The sequence below is a fragment of the Homalodisca vitripennis genome, chromosome 4 (genome assembly GCF_021130785.1).
Source record: "Homalodisca vitripennis isolate AUS2020 chromosome 4, UT_GWSS_2.1, whole genome shotgun sequence".
Classification (NCBI taxonomy): Eukaryota; Metazoa; Arthropoda; class Insecta; order Hemiptera; family Cicadellidae; genus Homalodisca; species Homalodisca vitripennis.
In genome coordinates this window covers 74,257,501-74,282,500 of record NC_060210.1, presented here as the reverse complement: position 1 = coordinate 74,282,500, position 25,000 = coordinate 74,257,501, and the positions used below count along the sequence as shown (strand labels likewise).

Sequence of the window (25,000 nt, the reverse complement as noted above, 5' to 3'; positions counted from 1 at the left end):
TCGCAGCTCAGTTTAGTGTCAAGATAAATACCCAACAGCTTGACAGGATAAAAATAAGGATCATACAAAATGTCTGTTTTATGTTTTAGTGAGAATAGTATATGTTCAGTCTTAGTTTCATTAATCATTAGGTTATTTTCAGAGAACCAGATTTTGGCTTGTTCTAGAGAATCTGTAAGCTGGGTTTTAACATTAATAAGATCGGTATTATAACATAACAAGGTTGTATCATCTGCATATAACATTGAAAAACATGGTACATTCATACTAAAATCATTAATAAATACTAAAAATAAAAAGGTTCCCAAAACAGAGCCTTGCGGTACCCCTGAAACTACACTTAAGAATTCTGAGGAACGGTTATTAACATAAACCTTTTGTTCTCTGTCTTTTAGATAACTTTCAATTAATTGTAATTCCAAATTCCTTATTCCATAAAATTCAAGTTTTTTACATAAAATAGAGTGATTAACAGTGTCAAAAGCCTTGCTCAAATCGATCAGTGTAGTTCCAGCCACCAGTTTATTTTCAAAACAATTCAATATAACCTCAATAATTGTTTCAACACCCATTACAGTGGAGTGATTTGGTCTAAAGCCAAATTGATAAGGATAGATCAAATTGTTTGATGTAAAATACTGAAAAAGTTGCCTTATTAAACAGGATTCTATTATTTTACTAATTATCGGGACTATTGTAATAGGACGGTAGTTCTCTGGTAAATTCTTGTCTCCTTTCTTAAATATAGGGGTAACCTTAGAAAATTTTAAACAGCTAGGAAACTAACCCTCAACTAACATACAATTAATTATGTAAGTAAGAGGTACAATTATTACATCTATAATATTTTTTTAAAACAAAGTTGGACATTCCATATAAGTCTTGACTACGTGAACAGCTCATTTTGGAAACAACATAAATAACAGTATCACAGTCAATTATATTCCATTTGAAATCATGTTCAATGACATTAACAGGGCGAGGATAGTTCTCTAAGAGATCAAAATATGATATGTTGCTGGCATCGTCATTAACAATGTATTTACACTATTACAACTAGGGTTGACAAAAAACTTATTGAAGACATCAGGTGTTACAGGAACAATATTATTACTAGGCCCATTCAGATTACCAGATTCATTTTTTACAAATCTCCATGCTGTTTTACATTTATTTTTTGCATTTGTAATAATAATTACAATATTGTCATTAGCAATCTTTTTCGCCTTATTAATTTCTAGATTGTAATGTTTTTTTGAAGTTATTAAAAATAATCTTGTTTCTAGTATCTAAGCTTAGTTTCCATCTGTCATATAATACTAAAAGATAAGCTCTCATATCCTTAAGTTGAGGAGTATACCAGGTTTTAAGTTTACATTTAGGTTTTGCAGGTACAGTGATAAAAGGACAACAAATATTAAAATAATAACTTAATACACAACAAACAATGAAAACATAACATCAATACCTATATTATTACATAGACCTAAATTAAACCAGTCAACATTACTAAGGAGAGTTTTTAGTTCCCTAAGGTTACTTTGATTAAGATTTCGCTACTGACGTACTTCATGTAGGCCTACAACATTAAACTTACTGGTATCTTTTTTTGAGACTAAAAAACTAACCCACACACCAGCATGATCAGAAAATTATATTTTGTTCTAACAATGTACTGCTAAAAGACGTTTTATCAAGATCACAATAAATGTTGTCCAGGCAAGCCATACCCCTAGTTGGTTTTTCATTAGTGCAATACAAGTTTACAGATCTAAGTACATTTAAAAAGTGGTTTACATTGGTCTTATGTAACTCCAAAATATTTACATTGAGGTCTCCTACTAGGCTAAAGTATCTGTGGGGCTTGACCATTAAATAAAATAAAATATACACGTTCTCCTTTAAAAGAAATATATAATAAATAGTGTCAAAAAATGTTATTTTGTAGTCTCTGAACATAAAATCTGTACTTCTAATTATATCAGATGGTAAACTTCACTAACCACTAAAAATAAAAAAATAACAGTATTATAAAAATACAATTAACTGACTTCAAAAACCTGTAACAAAATCAAGGAATTAAAAAGTAAAAATGTTAATTAGAGAAAATAAAAGATACTCAAAGTCAATATCACAAATATTTTGAAAGTGGCTTTGACTAAAGGTTGCAGTTTGAGTTATATCGCGGTTATGTAAAACAAGTTTAAAAGAATACCGTATAGTTTTCTTAGAACATGGTTTTATGAATGATTCATATTTCCATTGAGGGAATAACCTCATATATAGATGAACACATAGTATAATATGTATTGTGCATTCAGTGAACACAACGACAGATGCAGTGTCGAATATATCAATTACTGTGATGTAACGTTCTAAATTTGAACGTTTCCTTTCACTGCGAATGAAAAATTTCATATTAAATTCAGAAGGACAACAATAAGGATTAGATGTTTTATATTATATAAATTAAAAATTGTATTACAGGATACAAAGTTATTAAAAGTTACATTCCTTTCATATCACCTTACCATCGCAATATATTAAAAATAAACTTCATATAATTTTTGTTATTAACTTTAATATCCTTTTTGATTTCATCATAAAGTTCTACGAGTTTATATATCAAGTAATTAGAGTAAGTTCAGCTTCAGATGCAGAAGTCCATCGAAAACTTCTGGGAACATCGGATAATGTAGGAGTGGTCTAATGACATTTTGCTCGGATCTTGCAGACAGTGGTGAAGATAGATGGAAATGGTCAATGAACATGGACAGTGACTTGGTTGTTGTCTCGATCACCGCTTCACGGAACAGCTTTGCTCCCCTTTCTCGTTAAAGGAAAGGAATCCCTTTTATTAAAAATACCAGTACAGTATTTTCTAGCTACTTTTCCTTAACACCAAACTAAAACTAAAATTAAAATTAAACGGCACCTGTGATTTCTATTTATTATAAATACGTTATGACGTAATTTACTTAGAGCAATAGAATAGGTAGCATAGCTACCCGACTTAAAAGATCAGCGTAGCAAACGTACAGCATGATGACCGTGTTCTTTTGTAACGAAAGACTACATAAGAGCCGAGTCCGTGTAGCATGGAAATTGTGTTGTGGAGGGGTGGAGGAGTGGTGCCCCTTCTACACCTACACAATCTCACGATTTGCTGGTGGACGAAGTTAAGAGCCATCTTTAGTGAAACGTCCTTGAGTCCTCATAAGTACAATGTTAAACCTCAAAATCTTTCACGCCTTTATGTTTAATCGTTAGTAGCGTCATAGGAAATGTCTCATTTTTAAGATCTCCTTAAATGCATCCAGAGGAGATTTTTTAAGTGTACACTTTTAAGTATTTAAACAATAAGTTCAGAAATTTTGAGACTTTTTCGGAATATGCAATGAAAATATCGAGAAAACTAAAAAGCGTTTGAATGCGTATTAATAATAGGAATTAAAAAATTATGGTTGCCTGTAAAGTCGGTTTTACGGGCGAAGATTTTACGTGACAACGTCTTTTTCTCGGTAGAATATTTATTGATATGAATATTATTAAATTGCACAATAGGAACAAGGAATTGAATGAAAATAAGAATTGCACAAATTTTAACTATAGAAATATATTTTGTTTACTAAAACATTGTACATAATTTGAAATTAATTAAAATTTGTTATTGTAAATGGTAAAGTTGAATAAAACATTTACTAAAATTGGAATTTGAAATTCTTGCTAAACACAGTTAAATTCTAACTCCGCGCGTGGTGATTGGTCGGTTTTAGTTCGTTTGTTTGGTCGCACTGTTATGACAGGTTAGAGGTTATAATTTGTTATTTTAAATGTTTGACTAGCAATACGCGCTGTTTCTTCTCAATCGACTGAATTACGATTGATTGCAGAGTGATTTAAACTAATAATTTACTTAACACTATCAACATTTGTCAATAGTATGACATAACCTATAAACTCAGTTTCTCAACTTTTGTGTCAATCTAACAATTAATCAATCAATCATAGTTTACGATAATGAAATATCAGTGTACAATTATTTACCTTTATTGTTGTAGTTGTTGTAAATGACGAATCTAAGCACTCCACATTTTCACGAATAAACATAGTTATCTGCTTTATCCCGTGCGGCGGACCCACAGTTATCTGCTTTATCCCGTGCGGCGGCGGCGGACGCACTGGACGGGCATCGTAACGTTACCGGGCGTTACACTTTTTCATGAGTGACTCCGAGCCGCAACCTAATTTAAGACGTTGTCACGTCAAAAATGAGAGTTTACAAATAGGTTTTACAAATGAAAATGTTTGTAAAAGTAAAGTTCATGGAGGTAACTAACCTCAATGTTTTCATAACAGATGTTCCACAAAATCTTATATGTCCACAAAATGTTGATCCCCGTTGACTTGTTGTAAAATCCTGAAATACGTTGAATGAATGATGCATTTCTACGGAACCCTTTGGATTTTTATACAATTCGCACTCTCAAATCTTTTATACACTGTACTTTTGATTTATACTCATTATCTTTAATTTGGCTCTACACATAGTATTCTAATGGTAATAGATCAGGTGACCTTGCAGTCCCCATGATAGCCCCTCTTCTGTCTATCCAGCGGTTGAGAAAGTTCTCTAAACACGTGCTGCCATCCCAACCGTAATGCGGAGATGCTCTATATTGCTGGAACCAGACTACATCAAAGTAATTTATTGTTAACCAAACAGCAATAAAATTTCCGTTCTAACATTTACAAATACACTGTGGAAGTAAGGTTTCATTTAATAAAAAGTGTCCAACAAATTAACCTCCTAAAATACCTAGTGAAATGCATAATTCTTCTGAATACTGCGTATGTTGTTCTTTCATCAAGTGAGGATTGTCATCAGAACAATAGTCGTGTCAGCTTAAATTACGGTTTAGCATAGATGGAACTTTGTAAAACAATGTTACATAATGCTACTGTATTATTATCATAACATTCCTCATCATCTCTCAAAGTCGAACTCGCCGATTGAAGTCGTCCTCAGAAAGTGGATTAAGTGGGTTTTACAAGACAGATTTATTATTGCACAAAGTGTTACATACTAACATTTGGAAAATGTTTAAAGTTTTTGGAACAGAATGAATTGAAACATTGGGATTCTTTACCACACATTGCAAACCATCCATTGACATTTTATCCCTAGTGTCTGACTTCGGTCTTCACGTTCTGGGAAGGTCCTTCATTCTGTCTGTCTCTTTAAAACGTTTTATGGGATTTTTAACTCATCAACAAACTAATACACGACTCCTTGAGCGAAACAATAGCTGCTAAGACTAGAGATCCTCGTTTGTCAAGATATTAATATTCATTACTTTTCATTAAAAACTTTTGGACTTAGGTGGCCCCCAAATGTTTACTAAATCGAATGCGAATAGTTTCCCCCGAATCAAATCTTTTCTATATGCACATAGATAAGAGATAGTATTGAATAGTATGCAAATATAACCGTATATGCAAATACATACTGTAATCAGTATGTAAAATAAAACAATAAAAATTATTAATACTACTGAGTATTGTATATTTGTATATTATTAAGTTGTTTGTTGTTATTCATACAAGACATGCTTTAAGAAAGATATCAATAAGAGAGTTGTGACAGTTTGAAAATTTGGACCAAAAACAGATTTTTGAGTGCAGCGAATGAACGCCGCGAACTATAATTAACTTATCCACATTAATTTGTTCGTTTTGTTATTAAGCATAGCTTTGTCCATTTAATCTTTGCTGCTTCTTTGATAGTCTCCAAAATCCCTTTAGTATGCAAACATTTGGAATGTATATTATTAATCCGATAGTTGAATTGAAAACTAAAATGTTGCATATTTCTGAAATACGCACTACATTGTTTATTTTCACAAAACATTATTATGTAATAATTAATTTAAATAAATTAGATTAAAAATACTAAATAAAGAATTTATTTCTTGACATTAAAAGAAGATATAGGTATTGTTGTTGAACTCTTAGTTGTGTGCCAGTGCCACCAACAGTCTAAAAAGTATTTTAGCATACTGATTAACAGCAGTAGGAAGATTGTGCCAGCACAAATGTGTTCTTAATGCTATTAAATGTGGTGTAAGAAACTGATCATGGTGGCAACACTGAACCAGGCCGCCTGCCAAACTGCACTGTTCTTTTCTGATAATCTCCATTGGATGTGAATTAGGAGTGAGATAGATTGCTCCGTTGAACAGAGGTCTTCTTTCTTGTGAGTTTTATTAACTCAGAATGTGCATTACGTTATGGCTTTCCGTGGAAAAGAGTTATTTGGATTATTAGAATTATTTTCGTAGAAAATATCGAGATGGTTTTAATTATGTACACGAGTATATAATGTATTTGTTCAAATTTATTATTAAATACTCTGTATGGATATAAGAGAATTGTAGTAATAAATGTTACTACTTTATATACCAGTTAGAGCCTTCAAATCATCTTAAAGCAGTTTTCTTGGCGTTCAAATTAGGTCTTGTATAAATCCTTTATTTATAAACACAAACAAATATATATATATCTTTGTTGTGTTTTTGGTACTACTTAAACTTAATGTATTAAACTTTCTAATGTTTATCTAATTTGTCGAATCTATAAGCGGAGTTACATTATTTTGATGAAGAACAACTGATTAACATTATTGGCTGCGCATCAGCTAGCTAATCACTCAAGTAGCTAGGAAAATTTCGTTTCCGTTTGTGTATTTTACAATATCTTGAGATCAAATTGATATATATAGCTTTCATTTTGCACCAAGCTTAATTTCTAATTGAATTCGATGATGGTGCATACATTCCATAATATGTTGCGCCTTTGGCGATAAAATTTACATTGGTATTTAGGGTAACCATGCTGGCAACGAACTCTTAGAATACAAAATGTGTAACAAAATGAGTAAGGTAATTTATTTGCCATTTAATGTGCTTACTTTGGTGGGCTGGTTGGTAAGAGTTTCATGACATTCTGCCGAGTCGTTAGATATCCCACTATATCGGACTATTTGTTTGTAGATAAGATTGAATACGATGATGGTGCATGTCTCTGCATGGAATTTGTGGGAGTATTGGAAGAGCCTAAAACTATATTTGCGTTCATTCATGAATTCAGCTATAAAAATTAGTATATGTAACCTAACCATCACTAAGGTTCTGACAAAATTCGTCATCTGTCTGTATACCTCTCGAAATCTCCAGAACAAACCAATCTATGGACTAAAAATTCCCGATAAAACTTCATTTATACACGGGAAACGTGGTGTTTGATGGGGACTGTTAAAATATTTTTCTGTCTGATTGATTGTCTGTTTGTCCCTAGAAAATCTGTAATATGAAATGAGTTACAGATTTGAAATTTTGCATGCATCTTCAGCGAAGCCTGTTACGCCACAGTGTCAGGCGTACTCCTGAATTTTGACTCCTGTATTTTTTAAGTAGGCCTTTAAAATTTCTCTATTTGCATTCGACCCTGAAGGCTTACAAACACTTGTGTTTTTAAGTCTGAGAAAAAATGTGTTGTTAAATGTTAATCTAAGCAGTATATAAGTAGATTTGATTTTTCAAAGCTATTTTCATGATACAAATATTTTTTTTCGTTTCGTTTGATATATTCGCGTTTGCAATAGTATCTTAGATTATACTAGTTACAAAGATGATATGCTTGGGAGGGCTTACTAAAAAAATTCAGAGCAACAAGAAAAAAATTATAATTACATTACACAGACCAATAAAAACAAAATAATGTTCTTTTTACGATGACCTAAACGTATTTGTTTTTCATACAAGACACACTTACACTTCTCGTGGTGACAAGGAATGTCCGTTTCGGTGTGTCTGATTTATGGATCTCCTTTAGATCAATAACAAAAACACCATAACTCAATATCTTAAAATTAAACTAATTATTTGCTAGGACCTTATAAAATAATCGTATAAAAATGTAAATCTTACCTTAGTGGTTTTTTAGTACCAACGTACACTTTTTAATAACTATATACTAAAGTACGAGATAATTAATTCGTTTGGTTTCAATTTATACCATTTTAAGGAAGAATTTAAACAAATTTTGCACTAAGTTAGAACCAAATAATGTGTAACGTAGTTAGTGTGTGGAAGTGGTTTAACGAACTAATAAATTAAAATTTTAAAGCATTCAAAATTTGGTGAAAAAATGACAATAAAATAAAACTGTTATAAATACACTGTTTTGTAATATAAAAGTAATAAATTTATAAATGAAATCAAATCACCATAATGGAAAAAGGCATCTGGAGGTTTTCAATCATTTTTAGTTTTTCAACACATTGTGTAGTTGATAGAAAATATAAATAATATACTTTTTAAGAGTGGAAATAGAACACTAGCATTCTCGACCACGTAAATCGGCGTTCAGAGCCGGTGTGATTGATATCTGTGAAATAAACAAAGAATAAAATATAAAAGAGTACCACTCATATTGTTCAAAGTTGCCACAGAACTCATAGCTGTCGATGAAATGACACGGCGGCTGCTGCGGCTGTATCCGATACAACTAAACATTGTAACGAGAGCTACTGTTCCACACTGATAAAGAGCGCATAGAGGATTTCATACAAACATGGTCTCTATCAGAGCGGTGATCGGTGTTCACTCAGGTGGTAAAGAAATGCCCAGAGCGTCGATTTGTGTCTAGTTTATTCAGGTGGCAAAGAAGTTCCTGAGTCAAGTAGTTTGACTAGTAGCTAGATATAGAAAAAGCTGAAATTGTAACGGTTTCTGTGGATACAGTATAGTGATGAGATGTTTTATTACACCATAGATGAGACTAGAATCATCTTCTTGTTACATGTAATCAGGTGTAATAATTCTATCGAAGTATGGAATCAAATAAAATAGAAGGCACATAAGTGTCACTGGAACAAGTACGTTTACAGCACGATACGACGGCTAGGTGTAGTACTGCCTTTGAGTGGATCTAGCGAAACAATGGCCGAATCTATTACATTGTTTAGGCACTAACATCACTGAGACGTCTGAACATGGATCGTCTATGCACGAAATACTTATGAGTTGGGCCAAACATGTCCGCCGCGCCGCGTAGAGGAATAACCACGGGGTATTCTCTGAGGCACCCAAATGAATTTCAGTAGATGAATTAAGAAGACCTCCAGATCTCCATGGGCTGTTACTCCATCCGCCTCTCCTCAGTGTAGGATGCCGTAGAATTAAAATGGGTACTGAGTCAAAAACTGTATTCATCGGTCTCTTTGAATTTACTCGTACTATGAATATCACTCGTTTTGGTTAACGTTCATCGAACATCTGGTGTGTAGAGATGCTTCTTCTGAGCCGCTCTGAATTAGTATTTTTATCTTGATCAAGTATTACGATGAAACCCCTACAGCTGATGTAATGGCAAACGATATTTTGAAAGCTAAGAGGACTCAAAAGACTGGTAATAGAATAAATCATCTAGTAAATTAACTGTCTTAAACCAATTGCAGAATATACCAAAAGAATGAGAGGAGGAATGGATGGATTCGGTCTTTGCAGATCTGACTATCAGAATGAGAGAATATTAAGAGTTGATGGCAGAAAACTTTCTAATTTTTATAGTAGAGCTGTGCTGTCAATGTTTTATTCTGTCAACTGCACCAAAATATCAACATCTCAAGAGCAATTTAGACGGTGGCGTTTTGTTACAAGTTGTCGCAGATGAAAGGGACCGGTAAACTGACATTTAGAAGCGTATTTCTATCTCATAAACATTCTTGTTCTCTCGTTTTATTAATATTGTAACATGTACATATCGTGTTTTTTACTAGAGTAAACCAAATATGCACATTTTCATTTACAGACACAGTCTTGTCTGTCTTACAAAGAATAGACATATCTCGCTACCTTATTGCATACATAAAATGATAATAATTTTATAAGAATAAACATAATAATTACGTTTATCGGTACAATAAGACTTTTATAGAGGTGAAAAGTTATTTTATCACATGTAAGAAAATGTTTACTGGAAAATATGTTGTTTTTAAAGGAGAACAGATTATAAATTCGTATGACCCTGTCAGATATGAATATGAATCAGTGCATATATTAGTTTTCTGAAGTTCTACCGAGTTGATTTGCATGGTAGTTGTGTTCAATACAAGTAAAGTATCCTAATATTTGAAAACATATGAAATATAACTTTACTTCGGGAACCTTTTTTAAATACTTCTGTGGAAAATAGAATATGTTCATAGAATCCTGTTACTTAAATCCTGCTGAGTGGTGAGGAAAGGGACATTAAAACAGTTAATATGAAATACCTTTGTTTTAACATGTATTTACTCTTCTAAGGGAACTTCTATATTAAACTATACTATACTGCTTTAAATTTATCGTTAAATTGTTATGGTTACTGAACATGGCTTTATATTTTATTAAAATACTGTTATAGCAGATTCTAATTTTATTTGTGTTCTTCCCTGCGTATTCCCTAAGCCACTGTAGAAATGTGTTATCACAATGTCCAGAAAGTTGCAAGTGTTGAGTAGGTACTTCCAGTGCAAACATTCACTGCTTTGTTCATTAAGATGGGTTTTATATAATTATACAATGGTTTATTGGTTTAATTTCGTCACTGGGGCAATCTGTAATCATAGTTAGGTAGTACTTTGTCTTTGATATCTTCGTTACTGTTTAGTGCTGTATGCTTAACATTTTTGTGAACTTAAACTGAAAGTATCAACAGCAATTTAATGCCAGTAGGCTACAACTTGATTATATTTCATGAATACTATTATTATTTTCCAAAAATTTTCCAGGAGTTTTTCCAATTTTTATCTTTTTAGAAATATTTTTCGTCTCCAGCTAATATATGTTTAAAAAATTATCCAAATTGATTCATCCGTTCTCAAAATCGATCAAGCTTCATTTTCATTATATAGACAAAGCTTGTGGATTAATACGTTGTGGAATAAAGCTATTATTGGTGGAAAAATGTATAAGTTGCAAATAATCGTTTGTAGAAATGCCATTACATAATTCCAGATAAATCGTAGACTGAAACAAACGAACCGCATTGTAAACTGGTTGGTTCGGGGTTAGTGGTGATTCACATTAGGGTACTTGGATATTTCCATGGACATAGTCATATATTTCATATAAATAATACTATAATTTGAGTTCTAGATTTATTTAGCCAACTAAATTTCAGTTAAAAAAAAATTAGAATCATTTTTGCGTCAGTGGAAAAGCATTTTTTTCATACATTTGTATAAAATATAGAAATAAGTCATTATGATTATTAGACTTATGTTTGAAAAGTATAAGAAAATACTTTGCATAAGATACGTAAATCGACATTGCATTCTCACATATGGTAATAGTACATATTTTTGTAATTGGATTTGTTGACTGTAGTGAACGCGTGTCAAATGTGATTGAAACATACACCGCCCATAATGTACCTGTAGATCGATGGCAGTTAAGCCCCAAGTGGTCCAGTTGGGTCCAATCTAAACACCAAAGATTAACGTGTACATATTATGTTTGTAATAATTACTTAGATTAGTATGTACACGGTCGATACTTTGAAACCAAAATACTATAAAGCACCTAAAGACGATGCGGACTGATGTTTGTCCAGAATGCATTGCAAAGAATGCACTGACAAAAGAATTACTTTTCTAATTATTTATTAATAAATTAAAAAAATAGAAATTGTTGGATTTGTAATCAAATTTTCAATATAAAACGTAATGACTGTTCATAATAAACTTAATATGTTGTTTTAAAGATATTTACGTTTACAGTTTCAAAGAAGTCGCCATCTTGAAAATAAAGCTTATATAAAATGTATTTATTCTGTAATTAGGTCTTCTGTACTTGGGTCATAAAGCTAATCTACAGGGTCCGGCAAAAAAACCTCCCTGATTTCAATAGGCATTTGCAAAAAGAATAAGAAACATACAGAACAATTACTTATATTTGTGAATAGCCTATATGATGCCATTTTACATCACTTAGTACACTTTACTTGGTTTTGAAAATTATGTCTGATAAATGATGTCCCCCATTGTTAAGACATTCACGAAGTCTTTCCCTGAAGTTTTCTATAGTTCTTCGTGTAACTTCCCTTGGAATGGCTGCCAATTCCTACCTAATGGCATCTTTTAGTTCTTGCAGAGTTCTGGGACGATGTTTGTACACTTCAGCCTTTAGGTAGCCCCACAGAAAGAAATCACAAGGTGATAAGTCAGGTGACTTTGGGGGCCAGGAAATGTCTCCTCTTAAAGAAACAAGACGTCCAGGGAACAACTCTCTTAACATTTCCATGGACCGCCGAGCAGTGTGAGCTGTGGCTCCGTCCTGTTGGAACCAAACTTCTTCTTCCTCATGGTCTAAAACAAACTGGTTGGTCTTAGGTCGGAAAATGTCGCTATCATGTGACAATAGCGATTGGCATTGACCGTTACTGTTTGTCCATCTTCTTCAAAAAAGTACTGTCCCCACAGACCAAATTTCACAACGGCTCACCAAACTGTGACTTTTGGGCTGTGTAGTGGTTGTTGGTGGAGTTCCTTAGGATTTTCAGCAGCCCAGTAGCGGAAATTCTGTTTGTTAACAGTTCCACACAAGTGGAAGTGGGCTTCGTCAGAAGAAATGAAGACAGCATCTGGGGGAATGTTTTGAAAAATGTCATCACATGCAGCCCTGCGAGTTTCATAATCTTCTTCAGACAACTTTTGGGCAACCATTATTATGTAGGGATGCAGATGAAGTTCCTTATGGAGAATTCTCCTTACACTCCTTTCTGACAATCCCAGGGCAGCTGCATGTTTAACCGCTGAACGCTTTGGAGATTGTTGGATGGATGTTCTCACTCGCGCCACATTCTCTGGTGTTATTGCAGTACGAGGTCGGCCAGTTGGTTTTCTTTTTAGTGCTGACCCTGTTTGTCTAAAGTTTGACACCCACAGTCTAATCGTTTTCGCATCAGGAACACTATCACGTCGGCCAAGTTCGAGTCGAATCTGAAACGCTCGTTGAGTAGAAATCACAGAACCGCAATTTTTAATAAACTCCTCCACAACAAACGCCCGATGCTCACCTATATAGCGAAGCCATGGCGAACACTGAAAATGGCACGTACGCCGCTACGGAACAATACCCCCTCCACATCTCTACCCCCACTACAACTCATGCAGTGACTTGCTCAAACCGGGGAGGTTTTTTTGCCGAACCCTGTACAACATTTTCCCTTATTACAAGACATTCTCAAATTAAAAATCGTTAGGCGATCAAACATAATGTTGGCTGATTGGGTAATTATCGGTTTCTGAAAATTTGAGTAAGCCATTATTAAATTCTGCCAGCTTCATTGGAATATAATACTTAATTTATATACAATCACTCCAATAAATATTACATTTTTATTTTTGTGAGGCCTTTCGTGTTCAAGGAACACATAATAAGACCCACATAACTGAAATAAAAGTGGTTAAGGTAATAATACACACAATTTAGACTGAAATAAAAACACATGTCATTAAAACTAAAAAGAGCTAAAATTTTAAAACCCAGGAAGAATGTCTACTTAAAATTTAATATTTAATTAGATCGAAGGCAGCAACGGTGAAGTTTGAAAAGTTCCAGGCTCATTATTTACTAAATAATTTCGGTTATTCCGCATAAAAATCGTTTTGCAAGTATCGAGGAATTTTTTTAATTTGGATTTTTAAACAGAAGAAAAAAATGATTTAGTATGATATTTTTGTTTATCTTAGGTTTATGAATAATACCTGAAAAGGTTGATAGAGAGTTCGTGGACGCTCTGTATAATATAACTTTTAATGTGTAATCATAAAAGCCTTTCGCAAAGTTAAAGTACTTTGGATTAATGTTTTATGACTAAGGGTTTACAAAAAGAGTGAAAGATTTGAATTGAATAAACTAATAACTGATATATTGCTTTCTTTCCTAAAAGAAATGAAAAGGATTTCTATTGCTATAGAATTGTGAGCCAGAAGGAGTAGGCGAGGTTCCGCGTAGTTACCCGACAATAAAGGGCCTGAATAGCAGTGCTATTATTAAAAAGCTACACACTGAGAGCAGTCGACAAAAGACAATATATGCTGAAACACAGTTCTCATAAAATCGACAATAGCTTTTGAAACTCCGTTGTTCTTCTGTCACATCCTTTGACAAAGAGTTTTCCTTTTAACGTGTCAATATAGGAATACTTAAGATATTTCTCAACATTTAAAAAGCACAACTTTTTTATTAGCTTTGATTTTTACTACTGATGAGTACTATATGGCATTAAACACTGTTAAACCCAACCATTGCACTTATATAAAAGAAATTATCAATAATTAAAAAAGACAGGACTGAAATTTAATTAGAAGAATTTCTGAAGGAAGTTACATACTGAAGAACGCGTCACCATCTATATACTATTTTTATCCACTCTATCCCTACTCTAGGACATATTTGTTGTACAGGGTGTCTAGCAACCATTAGATTTCCGATTTAAATCTAACAGAGTTCGATAAATTAGTGAATGAGTTAACAGATTTTATCATGAAATCTGTCATTAAGTTCTTACTGTAAACAATATGAAAGTTACAGGTTATTTGAAAATTCATTTTCATTGTTCATTTCAAACTTTCATAAAGGCCAAATGGATTTATACAGGGTGTCCAGCAACCATTCGAACAAACTTTGCTACATTGTTCAGCAGGCCAAAACTAACAAATAATGCAATATAACAGGTGCTCTATTTCACTTCGTTTAGTGTCTGTCTGTCTGTATGTGTTTTTTGGGAAAAAACCCCTCCACCAGCGTTCGCGCTATTGCTCATAATTTGGATGTATGCAAAAGTTCTGTGTGGAAAGTGTTAAATGAAGAACGTTTGTGCCCTTACAGACATTAGAAAGTACAAGCCTTAGAACCTGCAGATTTTCCTCTCAGGGTAGACTGCTCTCGTTGGTTCCTTCACAAATTAGTTGATGAACCCGATTTTTTAAGGTATGTTTTCTTTACTGACGAAGCGTCATTTACGCGAGATGGCATATTTAATAGCCGAAACAGCCATTTATGGGCTGAAGAGAACCCTCATGAAATTGTGCAACGTAAGTTTCAGCACAAATTTTCTGTCAATATCTGGGCTGGAATAGTAGACGGATATTTGATTGGGCCACACATTATACCAAACAGACTGAACGGACCTACTTATGAAGTTTTTTTGAGGGAAATCTTACCTGAGCTGTTGGAACATGTTCCTATTGAAACTAGACAAAGAATGTGGTTCCAACACGATGGAGCACCGGCCCACTTTTCCCTGATTGCTAGACAACATTTGAATGAAGTGTATGGAGATCGTTGGATTGGACGTGGAGGTCCCGTCCCTTGGCCTCCTCGGTCACCTGACCTCACACCCATTGATTTTTACTTGTGGGGACACATGAAGCAATTAGTGTATATCACTCCCATACAGAATGAAATGGATCTAGTAGCTAGAGTTGTTGAGGCTGATGCAGTTATTCAAGACAGTAATCCTTTTGAAGGGGTGAGAGAATCGTGCTTACGACGCTTCAGAATCTGCAACGAGTTACAAGGACGCCACTTTGAAAGCAACGATTATGAAAGTTTTACAGTAATGTAATCATTGATTTCTTAATAAAAAATATCATGTTCAATAAAATTTTTCAAACACATTGAATTAATTACGCTGTTTCACATAATTGCCATGTAAGAAAACCCTATACCCAACCATAACGTAGCCCTATTAACATTTTTTTAAAGATTTAAAAACCAGGATTCACAATTGGTTAAGAACTTTTTTTTAATTTACCTTAAAACAAATTTAAAAAATAAATATTAAATTTCAGGTTATAATATTGTTCACTATTTTAATAAAGAACCTTAAAAAGTTTATTCGTAAAAATCCACTACATTGTTGTAGGTACTTGCAATGCATGGATTTACCTGTTTTTACGTTTGGTGCTGTAACTCAGTTATTTGTTATTCAATCTTTTTGAAACAAAAACTGTTGAATTGGTAATAAAATATGCTAAAGAAAGTTATCCTGGTGAATTTGTTGTCAAAGTAGCCGTTTCAAAGCTAATACAATTTGAAAATTTTGAACGGCCGCCATTTTGAAATGCAATGAGATATTTGTTCTATTTTTTTCACTGAAAAGGACCAACACTAGGTTAACATAACTGTTAAATTTGAATTCTGTATCTTAAGTGGTTTTTGAGTAGTAATTTTTTTCCCAAAAAACACATACAGACAGACAGACGCTAAACGAAGTGAAATAGGGCACCTGTTATATTGCATTATTTGTTAGTTTGGCCTGCTGAACAATGTGGCAAAGTTTGTTCGAATGGTTGCTGGACACCCTGTATAAATCCATTTGGCCTTTATGAAAGTTTGAAATGAACAATGAAAATGAATTTTCAAATAACCTGTAACTTTCATATTGTTTACAGTAAGAACTTAATGACAGATTTCATGATAAAATCTGTTAACTCATTCACTAATTTATCGAACTCTGTTAGATTTAAATCGGAAAGCTGATAGAAGTAAATAGTAGAAGCAATCATAACTACCCATAAAAAAATCAAAAGTACGCTCCTGTTAAATATACTCTTCCGTTGAAGGTACGAACCTATGAGCTATAATAGTAAATTCAAATCTGAAAAGCAGCCAGGAAATTGAGGAATATACCAACATACATTAGGCATAACAGACAGAGTTTTCATTTCTTCCTTAAATGCCTGAATTTTCCATAAGAGTCTACGAGTTTTATCAGGTTCCCTTCGGTGAACATAACCTGCATCAATTACGTGAAAGATCAGCAAAACCTCCACAACTCTCTTACTTTAAGATATATTTCAAAATGTAAATTAGAGCTGTAGAATCATTGATGAGAACTACTTTGTATTATATGCCTTCGTTACAGTAGGGTCGACTCATAGTAGTCCACATGATCTTCCACGATAGGAACAAAAGTATATATGAACTTTATAGGAAGAAAATCCAATAACTGGCCAGGCCGGTTTATTTACATACACTAATAGAAAGTCAAGCATGCTTTATCTCGACCAATTCATCAGAGAGAAAGGTGGTTGTGTAGTAAAATATGCTGTATATAATTGAAAACAACCGTGTAATATTATCAAAATTTAGTTATTTTCATCATCCCTTCGGCTCGTGCCAGAATTCGCAATTAGTTTCGTCCATGGTGTAACGATTTTCAAAAATCCAGAATAAATGTTATATTACTTTCAAGGACGCATGTTTAAAATAATACCTCCTGTTTGATAGTAATTGGTTTCTTAAGACGGCTACCTCTGGAGGCTAATGACATTGTATTTTGACGTGCAATATCGCTTGCCGTGGAATATAGTCAACCTAGCGTGTACAAGCCTTGGTAAAACGAGTTGGATATCTTGGATACTTGGATATTCCTTGGATTCTGAGGAGCGGAGGAAGCATATTTACTGTAGTATTAAGTACAAGATTGCCGACAGAACTGCAGGAGTTGCGAGGAGGCAAGTGACCAGTTTGGTGCTATCATTTAAGTTGGGTACGTTTAAAACCAAATTGGAAGTTGGATTTAAATTGAATGATCTCATTTTAATGATCTCCTTGACAAAGCAAAGCATTTTAATGTGATAAGGCTCTTGGGATAGCTTAGCATAACATTCTAAATAGAAATGTAGTAGCGGTAGACTATTTAAATAATTCTTTATAAAATCTAACGTGTAAGGGTAAAGTCATTGTAGATTAAGGATTTAAAAATATATTTGAAAATATTTAGAGCAAAATATTTTCATGAATCGTTATGCTTCAGATCATTATACTAATGCACAGATTAATAAAACCTTCCATTTTAATGAAAAATTAACGTGAATACCTTATGTCGTTTGTACATTTATGAACATGATTAAATCTATCGAAAGATCTGAAACAAATGACCATAATAAAGAAAGGGATTTTAATCTCAGAAAAATTGACACCCCCACTAAAAAAATGCATAGGAATCAGTGATATCAATAGCTTTTTCAATGCTATTGCAATAACACTGGTTAGTTTTTGTTAGGTTAGTTTTTGTATGATAACTGCACGTAATGTAACAGAGGGTTTACATCTCAAAGGAGTGGCTTGTTAATAAGATGTTTAGGGAAATTTGATCATCCCAAATAACGTTTAACATTATTTTACCAAAATAAACCTATTTAGGTTAACTTATTCATGATCTCTAGTGAAATATCAAATGTTGCAGTTCATATCTGTAACAACGATTGAAATTGTTGTTATAACAAAATAAAGGAAAGTTCTATTAGATTAATTTAACAACTCTACCGAGAACTGACTGTGAGGTCACAAAGCCTATGATTTACTCGTCACTGTCACGAATTGTGAAAACTCGAAATTAGTGATATAATCATCGTTTCCTGCAGCACCACACATCCGGCGTAACAGCCTTGAACAGATGACATAAAAACCGAGCTTATTATACAGAATCGACATAGTGCGACATGGAGTGGACTAACCTACTCGTTCTCACAGTGCTGGTGGTGTCAGGAGTAGTGACAGGGGAAGATGAGTGTGTGCCGCCAAAACCTGGAGAAAAATTCGTGCACCCCAGTGAGTGTTGCAAAGTCGATGACTTCATCCCAGAAGTTGTAAAGAATAGTTTCCGTAAATGCATTGATAAACTCCCTCGCCCTCAATCACCCGGACCTCCTCCAGATGGATCGTCACCTCCGCCACCTCCAGATCCAGAGATGAGGAAAGCGTTCTCCTGCATGATCGAGTGTGTCTTCTTGGAGAGCAAACTTCTCACAGGAGATAATAAACTTGACAAGGACGCCGTCAAGAAGGCTTTCACTCCTGACAACAAGGACTTGGCGTCTGTGGTGGCCGCTGGGGTCGACAAGTGTTTCGGCTCTCGTCAGGAAGACCAGACCGGCCAGTGCCAAAGCGGTGCCGAGGACTTTGTTAAGTGCCTGTCAAGAGAAGTGTTTGTCAACTGTCCGAGTGCCGAGTGGTCCAGCAGTGCCGAGTGTAACAACCTCAAGACCAAAGTGACAAATTGTCCTTCAATTCCTATCATGTTGGGGGCCCGAGGCCACCCTCCTCCCCACTGACACTACCCCACCCCAGGTATTCATCTCTGATGAGCCTAATTTATTAAATTATAAAAATTGTGTATTTTTAAGCGAAATAATTAAATATTTTCATAACGGAAAAAGTATTTTTTTGGAATCATTTTGAAAGATATTCCATACTATATTTTCGTACGGATCATTCATTGTAGCTACTTATGTGTACAGGTGTAATATAATTAATAGTAAGACACGTTCACATTAATGTGAACGGCCATGGGGGTGCCGATGGCCGAGCGGTCTAAGTCGTTGGACTTTGGGTCTTGGTTAGAGATAGCGCAGGTTCAAATCCTGTCTGTGACCGTTGCACTTTTTATCAGTACAATCAACCTCGTACTGTATATCGACTCTCCCCCTTATTCTGTTTGATAAGATCCTCGCACAGGGCAGTGGCCCATGAGGACGTACAGAATAAGGTTTAAAAGGAGATCCGCCTCTCCTAAAAAAATATGGTTTATTAATTTAAATGCTATGAAATCGACACACTTATGTTGTAGCGGTTTAGTACTATAATAGTTTACAATAGCTATTGCTTGAGCTATCTAAATCTAAATATATGTTTTTTGAAGTTGCTGCTTGTTTGTCTTTTGCGTACTCTTATGACAAACAAATAAATAACTAACAAGATTAGTATTTTAATTTGTATATTTAATTAAAATTAGTACTATCTCAAATAAAATAAAGTTTTTCTTTCACAAAGCTCTTGTTTATAATCTTATTACAAAATAATAATAATAATAATACATAGTATTATTTTAAAAATATCATTACATAGTAATAATATTTATATAAATAGATTATTGTACTAAAATGGAAATGATTTTCCCGATTGAGTCATAGAGCAGGCTACAGTTTGTTTTAGAACAGATTACCATTTAAATATAAAAAAATAATTTTCCTCTACGTATGTAAATAACGATGGTATTGAACGGCCGAGCCGTCAGATAGGAATGAAATGACATACGAAGCTGGCCAACGAACCTAGCAAAGATATTAAGATCAACTTTAGTACAATTTTTAAAAAGTTTCAATTTGTTTGAGCTTTTTGGGCAGTTATATGTTCCGCGTTATATCTTATATATATAAAAATCTTGAGTCACGATGTATGTTGCCAATAAACTCCAAAACGACTGAACCAATTTCAATCAAATTTCACATGTATCCGTAATTTAGTCTAACTTAGAAGATAGGATAGTTATTATCTGAATTATTCGCTTATGTCGTGAATATAAACGAATAAAATGAAGAAAAGTTTTCAAAGCGCCTGCACATTATAACCTGCAATTACGAGATAGATACGTATATTAAACAGTGAAACACTATTTGAAGGCGCTAAGTTATGATGTATAATTGTCTAAACTAAATTTTTGGTTGAACTTAAAGGTTGAGTGGTAGACCACTTTGTAATAAAATACATTATGCATCTACAATACATTTTTGACATATTTTCTTGATCGTGACATCAAGGTAAAATCTACATCGGGGTTGGAAATATAATTTACTTCAACCAGAAATGCTCATACGCGGGCAAAACTTACGAAAAGCGTGCGAAGCCGCGGGAAACAGCTAGTAGCTTTATAATTATATAATTATACTATATATATTTATATATTAAACATTTTCAAATAACTTGTTATTTGTTTCATTGTTGAGATGGTATCTCACTGTGAAGAAACTTGAGACTGAACATACAAGATACAAAATTTATGTAACTTTTGCAGAACTTATATTTCTTAGACATTTAAAATATCAAAGATTCTGAAGTTTTATTTTAAAATGTGACTAAAAGCTTATATTTATGGATCATATGAAAGTAAATGTTTAAGATTAGTTACGATTGGTTACTTATTTTTTGTAAATATAATTTTTTAAATGACGAACTCGTATAGGCAGACAGTTGTTTCATTGATATAGACATTTTCTATGAGTACTACCAAGAGGACAATTGTAATGGGCCGCTTCTGTATACATAATCAACCTAAACGCAAATGATTGTCAAAAGATATCCGAAGTATGTTTTACCAGCCAATAATAAAGTTTATATTATCACAGAAAAAAAACTATAATTTAGAGTTCCCTGTTTTGCTAAATTAAAAATCATCTGTTTAGACAGTAAATGATTTTTCAACTGCGTATTATTATCATTATAATGTTAGCTGGTATAACTTCAAAGTGACGAATTATGTATTACCTTAAAACTAAGTTATATATATATATATATATATATATATATATTAAAAGTCCTTAAATTTGTGCATATACCATTTTTTACATTCAACTTAGTTTTATAATGGAACCCTTGTAAATTATATAAACAAACTATGTTTGGACTAAATATTACTAAACGTTAATAAAAACAATATGTTTGGACTGTAAATATTATAAAATTGTGTAAGGAGAATAATATTAAGTTTTTAGAAGAAAAACCCGGTTATAGACCTGACCAACATTAATCTCAGTAATTAAAAGTTACACCGTGAAAGAGTTTTTTGAACGAACGTAAGGTACATTGTATTTCCAATAATACATACTTGTTATCTAGTGTTACATCTTATAATTACATTATAATTTTAATGACACAAGAGGAAAAATATTACCCTTCCTATCTAGAAAAACAAAGTGAATATTCTAGACATTCAATAATGTTGCAGAAAGAAAATATTTAAGAAAATTGTTAAAATTGTAAATAGTAAATTTTTTTTTTAAACTTTTATTTGATTTCTAATTAACTATAGTCTATTTTCCATAAGTAACAAACTGAATTTGAATATTGTTACAATTTTAAAGCAATATCGAGTTCATATTATAACATACTTGAATGTGTGTGTTGTTTCAGAGAAGGTGAGGGAAGAGGGGAAAGAGTGATTTTATTAGGCTCTTATCCAGGTATATTTTTAAGCAGTGGAGAGGTGGATTGAGGGGTCTCGACAAAGAACGGTTGGGAGCTTGGTATATCCCTCAGGGAGAGAATGTTCTACATTTTTAAAATGTAGAGGTACTGATAGAGTGTAGAGTCTCTCTCAAAAAGTATTCAATCTTTGATGCTCCTTTAAAGTGTTCATGTTTCTCGTAAGTGTTTACTTTGAACTTGCGTGCAAATTGAAAATTTGTTGTTTACTCCATATCAAACGATTATTGTTCTACATTTATAATTTGCATCATGTAAGAAAACACTATAGATCAGTATGAATAACCAACACCAAGCAATATACCTGTACTACTATAACAAACTTTATTGCTATTCGTAACATTGGATTATATAAATAAATACGAGAAAGAACTCAATATTCGGTACCTAATTTCAATTTGAAAATGTGAAAAACTACTAAACGTTGTCAGACATACATTGACGGTATTTATGAAATTTAACAGTATAAATACTAGAGACAAATGTAATTTACTCTAAGAAAAGAAAGCGTTATGTGGCGAAGAAGCAACCATTCTGACATTGCACATCAGCATGTTTGTGTAAGATAGTTACATAAAATATAACAAGAAATACAAATGACTTTGAGTTAAAAATAGATTGAAATTCTACAAAAAAGCTTCTAAAAAGAGTTTTTGTTGCTTATTAAAATATTTAATGACATTTTTAAGTGTTAAAAATATAGCTTACATTCCCTAACTATATAAGCTAGTATTTCACCGAGTTGAACATTTCCTATCAGTGATCTTTCAATCGATAAATAAAGTTTCTACAGTTCATTGAACATTAATTTGATATATCTATCTTCATTTCTATGTTATGTTGCTTATAGATTTTCTTAAGATTTTGATCTCTCTCTCTCTCTGAGTCACCAAAATCGTGCCAGATTGTTGCTTTGGCAGGAAATCAATTTTTTACGTAGAAATACAAGTATTGATTAACTACCTTTCTTTGCTTTTTCAGAGTTTAAGTAAGCTATTATACATGGTATTTTTAGTGTTATTAAATTCATAAAATAACAAGAAAATAAATACAATTTATTACTTCAATTACTTCAATAAACAGATCTGCTTTAGCTAATATAAAAAAGTAACTGTGATGTACAAAATGTACCTATAAATAAAGGCTATGTAACATTTTGGTTTTAGATCATTGTATTTTTTATATTTGATTGAGATAAAATTAATGTAAAAGTGGTTTAGTTTGTTTTAACTTTTATTTTAGTACAAGTTTGTTCGTGTTATCTGAATACTAACAACTGCAATTTTTGTTTTGTAAATGGTTTATTCCCGAGTGTAATTATACGAGAAATACTCAAGTTTCGAGTGATATTTTCAAACATATTCAACAAAAATGTCGAAATTAGTTATTGACTTTTGCAAAAGATAATGGATTAAATACATATAACACAGGACCTAATTAAGACCTGCCAATAACTACCTGAGGGATTTAGGACGATAAGATTTCATCGCGGTAGCTAGATCGGCTGTGTAGTAGTCCGGCAAAGTGATCAGTTAGAACATGACTGGATTGGAAAACGTATAGGATTGGACGAGTGTAATCATCCAAGATTAATTAGCCGGTAGTATTAAGATGCTGAGAAATACTTCAATGGCTTGGGCGATTATTTACCTTTGTTTCCTTACCATCGTCTTTTAAAGGATAAGGTTATTACTCTTTCTAGCAATAACTATATCTAGATAATCTCGTATAGGTTTCTATAGCAATATGGAAACTATAAAAAAAAACCTCTGTGTTGAAGAAGTATGAAGTACTAGAACATGACTATTATACAATATATATATATATATATATATATATATATATATATATATATATAATTATGAATATTATTAAACAAATTCTATAAAATTGAATTTTTATTAATTATAATTTTTAATTACACAAATATCCATTACCCCAAAACGTATATTCAATTATGAAAGCTTCTATAACGTGATAACCTTTGTAAGACACTGCTTACGCAAATTTTAGTGTCTGTCCTCAATGTGGGGCAAACATCTGCAAAAATTGCTCAACCTGTTTAAGTACATCTGTGATCAAACGTGTACGATACGTGAATTTTAATATTAAAAAAGGCATATCTAAAAAGATCGTGTGATGAAAAAGACTAAAACTGCGTAATCTTCTCAACAAAGCCGCTACTTCTTGTGACGTGGTAATATTATGCGAAAGTTTAAGCGTTTTATCTCGAAACTTTCCTTTGTAAGCAGAGAAAAGTCTCCAGTCACATCTCGTCGCGTTGCGTCAGTAGATGGCTTCTATCTGATCTGCATCTTAACTGTAAAATAACTAAACATAACACCTTTCATTGGCATTATTAGTTTCATTATAAATAAATATATCAAAATAACAATATTGCCAACAATACTGCAATTATCGTTAGTACAGCACTAAAACATCTTCGCGAGAAACTATTTGTCATTTTGATTGTTGTAAAGTAGTGCCAACAAAAATGTGCCTCTCATGCCGTTAAATGTGGTGTAAGAAGATGATCGTAGTAGTGGCAACACTGGCCTGGGCCCAGTGCCAAACTGCCGCGTCCTTCTTCTGATATCTCCATCGGATGAGAATTAGCGGTTGAGAAAGACAAACTGCCGGCTCAACTAGGTTTTGTTTATGGCCTCTTTAGTCCCAGACCATTTATTTTCTAGGCGTTCGTGGCCTTATTATTTAAAGAGATTACACAATTTAAACAAATGCCTTTATAATACTGATATATAATATGACTCGTATTCATTATGAATTGAACAAAGACATTATTAGAATGGTTTTGGTAAAATACAACGTAGTAAATTCAGTTTTTACCAATAACTTCCTCTCTCTTGACAGCCATATCATTATTGAGGGCTTATACATCA

General features: G+C 33.0%; 1 protein-coding gene and 1 pseudogene across 1 annotated transcript; both read left to right on the top strand.

The window, feature by feature from the left end:
• LOC124361062 overlaps positions 1-25,000 on the top strand; it is a 33,149-nt pseudogene that overhangs the window by 2,659 nt on the left and 5,490 nt on the right.
• Positions 18,558-19,281, top strand: LOC124359539. Its single transcript, XM_046812353.1, has one exon. It carries the CDS (start codon positions 18,563-18,565, stop codon positions 19,172-19,174), a length of 612 nt encoding a protein of 203 aa, XP_046668309.1. The 5' UTR covers positions 18,558-18,562; the 3' UTR covers positions 19,175-19,281.